This window comes from Zophobas morio, unplaced genomic scaffold (assembly GCF_036711695.1).
Source record: "Zophobas morio isolate AGI-343-1 ecotype UQ-CSIRO unplaced genomic scaffold, CSIRO_AGI_Zmor_V1 ptg000017l, whole genome shotgun sequence".
Taxonomy (NCBI): domain Eukaryota; kingdom Metazoa; phylum Arthropoda; class Insecta; order Coleoptera; family Tenebrionidae; genus Zophobas; species Zophobas morio.
Window position 1 is genome coordinate 13,651,562 of NW_026972122.1, and position 6,906 is coordinate 13,658,467.

A 6,906-nucleotide genomic window follows, 5' to 3' on the forward strand; every position below is an offset into this window, starting at 1 on the left:
CGACGGCATCGTAGATTCTAACGAGGTCCCGAATATTTTATACAAACATATTATACAGGATCAAGTAGACACGGTCTATGTAAAAGGACACATCAAACAACACTTTCTCCAATTCAACCTTGGACAATATAATGGAATTCGTCTAATAAATTTGGAAAACACACTGGACGTTCCACACCTTCTTCAGTGTATACCGTACAATTGTACGCACCACATAAACGGACAGAAAACAGCATGTGTATGTAGTTACGAAAATTGTAAGACTATATACAATTGGTTGATTGGAAAATTACCTTAAATAAAATTGTTTGTGGAACTTAATATTGAAGTTTTTTTTTTTAGTTGACATGTGCAGAGTTTTTGTTATCTTAGAAAAAGTTAGTACTTACGGTCTATTATTTTATCAGCTTGATTCAAATGAACATTTGTGTTAGTTTACGTTCAGCCATGGACGAAGGTGCTTGCATTTCAAGCATGCATCGTGATAAAAGTGCTAGTGAATACACAACATGCGATTGTCCTACTTTTGCGAAAGCAAGAAATAACGTTAACAGCATCAATTTCGATTCCCGTACTATTTCGATAGATGATGACTTTCCGTTACTTGATCGAGACGACGAATTAAATCATGAGAAAAATTCGATATTTGAAGAAAAATATGAATTGACGAATCCCTTATTTCGCATTTCTACTGGCTTAAGTGTTGTGCTAGATTTTTTACATGTCGTAAAAATTCTGAACTGGCAAAATCGTTGTGTAACATTTACTACAGAAAACTGGAAGTGTTTTGTGCAGTTTTTGAATATTTTAATTAAAATACATTTTGAAACATCGAATTTGGACTGTGATGCTCCTAAGAAATTTCAGTTCGACGGTTTCGAATTGAACATTGCAACATCACATGATTTTTGCAGTGGACCAACAGTCATCGAATTGAGAAGAGGCGATACGGTTTTACATTTAGGACCAGCGCTTTGCCGTGAAATCATAGCATTAGACGAAACAATATGTTATAGATTAAAATTCTTAGAAGAGTTACAATTTTGTAATTTTTATAATAATATGATTCGTTACTTAAAATATGTCCCACCTGAAAAAATTTATTATGCTACGACTGCTAATTTACACTGCATGAAAGAACTGCTAGCACAGCGAAGTTTTAAGGTTTTTGCAGATCTCGCATCAACCGATTAATATTAAATTTAGATTTTTGTTAACATATATATATAACAAATGTAATTTTCAAAATTACCAGCACGGAAAAGTTTCAAGTTTTTTTCTGATCTCGCATCGAACGATTAATAATAATTATTAAATGTATTATTTCAGCGTTTTTCCTGCAGACATGTACTATTCAAGAATTTGTAGGCTGAATGATAAAATAAATAAATGAATAAAAAATAAATAAAAGCGTCTTTGTTTTAATTCCCTACCACAATAATGAATAACAATAATAATAGAGCTATCTATTCATATTCGCGACTCACTTGCGTGCAGTACCTACGTGTGAAATCTTAACTCTCATATCAGCGAAAATATAAAATGGCTGCTAGTTTGAATGAATTGAACAAAATTGGGAAATGTGAAACTAAACCGAAATTAAATCCCGATGAGCTAAAGATTGGTGAGAAATACCCGATTTGTGATGTGAAAAAAGTTAAAGGAAAATTTGGTGATTGTGTCCTTGTGGAACTCGAAGAAGGTGTCATATTTTTACCAAAAAGGATGGCAGATAATATGTCCGATGACTTGATCGAATCTATCCATGAGGACGTTCTTTGTTTGGCTTTGGTATATCATGGCACCAAGGACACTGGAAAGAGCAACCCAGCGCATCTCTACGAAATCGTGCAGATATAAAACAGCTCGTAACAATATAATTATTATCAATTTATATTTAATCAGCATTATTAGTGTTAGTACTTAGTGGTGTTTTTTTTTTTCACAATGGAATCAGCTACAACAGAAGTAATCGAGAAAATGATCGATTCTGTTACCAAAATGATGCAACTGTGTAACAACAACGTCCAGAAATTAGAAAAAGTGTTAAAATTGAATCGAAAAAATCTACGAATCGTGAATGGTGTATTGCGAAATTCTGACTGTGTTGGGGAAAAAAGAAGATTGGAAAATTATTTAGCACGTATCAAAGGATTAAATTTACATATCGAATCAAAAATCGAGAATGAAAAAATTGGATACGGTAATAGTAAAAAGAGAAGAAACAGTAAGGTTCGCTGGATAGAGGTAAGTTTTATTCATTCCCCTTAGTATCAAATAAGAAACATTAATTTTACTTAGGTAAAATCAGCTTTCGTCGGTCGCGTGAGAACAGGAGCAGTTGTTAATTTAGATGAGAATCTTGTTGATATTCGTCGATTTTTTCACGACGCCAGCCCGTTAATTTTTTCAAGAATCACAAATATTCTCAAAAAGATGACAGCGATTAAACTAAATTTCGAGATGTCTTGTGAATACATAATTCCATCGACAGGAGAAGTGTCCCTGAAGTATTTCAACACACCCAACACTATGATTTTATTATCGACCGACATTCAGAAATCTATTGACGATTTAGCTGGAATTATTCAAACCAAAGTAAGTTATTTAGATTTTTTTTTTCACTTAATAACAAGGTATGGTATTATTACAGATGGAAGAATTCGCAGAATCTAAATCTGGATGGAGTCTACGGAAAATATGTCAGCTAATGGTTGCGTTCAACAAGTACACTCCAATAAACGGCCGAATCTACATACCGTTGCCAACAGAATTGAAAAAGAAAGGAGGCATTATTAATATAATGAATACTGATCGTCTTTGTTTTGTATGGTCGGTACTTGCAAGTCTTTATCCCTGTAAAGATAGTAATTATGAACGTACTGATGCCTATCCGCAGAACTATCACGATATATTAAATTTACGTGGTGTACAAATGCCTGTTCAGTTATCAAGCATTCCTAAATTTGAAGCTCAAAATTCTAACATATCAATTAACGTGTTCACGGTCAATGACAAAACGCATGAAATTGAAGGTCCTATATATCATACAAAAAATGTAAAAAACCATCACATAAATTTATTATATTTAAAAAAGACTCGATCCAAACATGGCCATTATTGTCTTATTAGCGACTTAAGTAAAGTTTGTGGAAGAAATATTTCGGCTCATAAAGCGAAAATGTTCATTTGCGATAGATGTTTAAATCATTTCTCCCTTAAATCACATTACGAGTCGCATCAGCAGGATTGTAAATTATTTTCTCCAGTTAAGATTACTTTACCTGATGAATCTAGTGCTCATTTAGAATTTTCAAATTACAAAGCGCTTCTTAAAAAAGGTTTTGTTATTTATGCAGATTTTGAATGTTTGTTAATTAAAGGTAATGATCATCCGATGAAATATCGACATATACCTTACAGTGTAGCATTCACGAGTGTCTGTTCTTTTGACAATAGTTTAAATACATTCTTTAGTTATATTGCCAGTTCACCAAATGATCAAACACCGGCTTCTTGGTTCATTGCAAAACTTCAGAAAGAAATTAACAAAATGACGCAAATTCTACGCTCGCGAGATTTGCCAATGTTGCCCCTTTCGGACGAGGAAAAATTAAAGTATAATTCGTCAATGGAATGTCCTATCTGCGGTCGCGTTTATTGCGAAACCAATCCAAAAGTCCACCATCATGATCATCTTACAGGGAAATATATAGCACCGTATTGTCAAAATTGTAATTTACAATTCAAAAAAGATTATAGTATACCCGTTTTTTTACATAATCTTAGTGGGTATGACGCTCATCTTTTTATTGAGGAATTGGCTCGTAGTAATTATGTCAATTTGGTACCATTAAATATGGAAAAATATATTGGATTTTCGACTTATTTCAATCAAACTCGAGTTACATTTTTAGATTCATACAGGTTTTTATCTTCGTCCTTAGATTCTCTTGTTAAAAATCTAACTCCCGATCAACTTTTAATTACAAAGTCATATTTTTCTAATGTAAAAAATTTTCCATTGTTAACACGAAAACAAGTGTTTTGTTACGAGTACTTAGATTGTTGGGATAAATTATCGAAAACGAAACTGCCTGAAAAACATTATTTTTATAGTAGTCTGCACGATGAACACATATCAGACGAAGATTATGCTCACGCTAAACTAATATGGGATGAATTTTCTATTAAAAATTTAAGTGATTACGCCCTGTTTTATTTGAAACTCGACGTATTGCTTTTAGCTGACTGCTTTGAAAATTTTAGAAATCTGACTATGAAGTATTATGGACTCGATGCTGCCGGTTTTTTTACAGCACCTGGCTTATCATGGGCTGCTGCTTTGAAAATGACACAAATTAAACTCAGATTATTCACAGATATCGATATGACCCTTTTCATTGAAAAAGCTTTAAGAGGTGGTATATCACAATCTATATGTCGATATTCAAAAGCCAATAATAAGTATTGTTCGTCATATGATCCAAATTTGGATACTAAATATCTAATTTATTGGGACGTATGTAATCTTTACGGATGGGCACAGTGCCAGAGTTTACCATACGATCATTTTAGGTGGTTAGATAATTTCGAAATTGAAAGTCTAGATATAAATACATGCTATGCAAACACTGCTGATAAATGTTGTATTTTAGAAGTTGATTTGGAATATTCGCAGTCTCTTCATGATTTACATGAACAATTACCATTTTGTTGTGAACATCAGATGCCTCCTAATTCGCAAAATAATTCAGAGAAATTATTATGCACTTTATGCGACAAAACTAAATACGTAATTCATCTTGAGAACTTAAGACAAACAGTGCATTTCGGTCTGAAAGTGATAAAAATACATCGTGTTTTAGAATTCTCACAAAAACCTTGGTTAAAGCCATATATAATGTTCAATACTGATTTACGAATGCAAGCCAAATCTGCTTTTGAAAAAGACTTTTTTAAATTGATGATAAATGCCAATTATGGCAAAACACTGGAAAACGATCGAAAGAAACGTAAAATAAAACTAGCAAACAATTGGTTTACCGCTAGAAAATATATCTCTTTGCCAGAATTTAAGTGTTCGCAAATTATAAACGAAGATTTGGTTGTTGTTGAATTGAATAAAACAACTATAAATTTCGAGAAGCCGATTTACGTAGGATTTACAATTTTAGAATTATCAAAAACGTTAATGTACGATTTTCATTATAATTTTGTCAAAAAAGACCTATCAAATTGGTTCGCTTCCAAATTATTATATATGGATACCGACAGTTTCATTTACGAATTTACAACTTTACGTAAAGAAGATACAACCGATATTTATCATATAATTCGAGATTACGCATCTTTGTTATTTGACACTTCAGATTTGCCTGTGGATAATCAGTGGGGTATTCCACAAGTGAATAAAAAGGTACCAGGAAAATTTAAAGATGAACTATGTGGTAAAATAATGACGGAATTTGTATCGCTTAAATCAAAAGTGTACGGCTTCAAAATCGACGGAAAAGATAGTAGCGTTCGAAAACTTAAAGGTGTTGGTAAAACAGCCATAAAGCATATTACGTTTGATGACTTTTATAAATGTTTATTTAATGAAGTAAATCAGAATTGCACTTTTAATACAATCCAGTCGAAAAACCACCAAGTTTTTACCGTAAAAATTCATAAAAAAGCACTCGATTCATCGGACAATAAACGATATATATTACCCAATAATGTAGTTGAAACTTTGCCTTGGGGTCATTATAAAATTGTCAACGAATGAAAAATATATAACTTTTTTTTTTCATAAGAAGCTGATTCTGTATGTGTTGAAATATTTTCTTTTTTGTTATGATTTATAATACATATACCTGTAACCTATATTATCAATAAATAATCAACAAATTATGGAGGTTTTTTTTTCTCTGATTTGTATGTTATAAATGGTGCATGCGAAATTTAGAAACACCACATACACTTCCTGTACACGGCCACACCCTTTGTGTTAAGAAAATTTGGGGACGCTCATTTGAAATATTTTGGTTCATTAATAAATTATGACCGTATTTAATGAGTCATTCCCTTGATTTTCCTAACACAGTGGTTGCAGGAAAAGGCCGACTCGGCGGCCCCTCCTCCACTCGAGGTCATACAAACACACACGCATAAATACGATTGACAATACGCTCCATTCAGGGTCCCTGCGATAGTCGAGATGCCGAGGTGACGGTTAGCACGAGATCGGACGACGTTCGATTCCCGCATAAAGACGAGGAAAAAAAACTTTTTTTCATAAATTTAAAAATTGAGCGCCGCGCGATACAGCGGTGGCGCCATCTTCCATCCTGCGCGCGCACCACACACACCTCTCCATTACAACAATAAGCGAGAGCGAGACGACAAACAGGGATCCAAAAACGCCACGTGTTAGACAAGGAGAGCGATACCGTTTCAGTAGACCGGAAGTCCATAAGATTTACACGGAGCTTGTGTGACGTCAGCCCCATTTATTAACTACTTATGTATTCATATTTGTACCATTGTTATATTCATTCCCCATATTGTTCACTCGTCGTATTATTCATTGATTTGGTACATTATAATTGTTGTAAATTTACTTTTAGGTTTATTGTAAATATTGTGTATTCGCTGATATTGTACCAATGTAATTTGTCTTAAATATCTTTTTTTTTTAAGTTTAATGCGTTTCTTCATGTTCATTGCTTTCTGTAACAATATCCATCCCATTCATGTAATTTCATTTGTATTTATCATTCTAATATTCCATATAGTTTATTTTTGGTCTTAAAACAATGTAATTGTTTCAAGGCGGGGGGTATGTTAGAGCCTCTGGCGGGGACCTGTTTCACCCATCCCCACCCGTAAGGGTGGGAGCCAGAGCCACCCCCACCTTGG

At 33.4% G+C, this 6,906-nt stretch overlaps 1 protein-coding gene across 1 annotated transcript; it reads left to right on the plus strand.

The window, feature by feature from the left end:
• Positions 1-1,272: 1,272 nt before the first annotated feature.
• Positions 1,273-6,375, plus strand: LOC135129955 (uncharacterized). Its single transcript, XM_064057224.1, has 5 exons — positions 1,273-2,247; positions 2,302-2,598; positions 2,654-5,419; positions 6,101-6,136; positions 6,187-6,375. Exons 1-5 carry the CDS (start codon positions 1,948-1,950, stop codon positions 6,373-6,375), a joined length of 3,588 nt encoding a protein of 1,195 aa, XP_063913294.1. The 5' UTR covers positions 1,273-1,947.
• Positions 6,376-6,906: the final 531 nt, after the last annotated feature.

Excerpts from the sequence above, each read along its gene's own strand:
- LOC135129955 (XM_064057224.1), top strand. The coding sequence starts at position 1,948 with ATGGAATCAGCTACAACAGAAGTAATCGAGAAAATGATCGATTCTGTT. Across the intron at positions 2,248-2,301 it reads GTAAGGTTCGCTGGATAGAG|GTAAAATCAGCTTTCGTCGG; the intron begins GTAAGTTTTATT and ends AATTTTACTTAG. Across the intron at positions 5,420-6,100 it reads TTCCACAAGTGAATAAAAAG|GAAAAGGCCGACTCGGCGGC; the intron begins GTACCAGGAAAA and ends CAGTGGTTGCAG.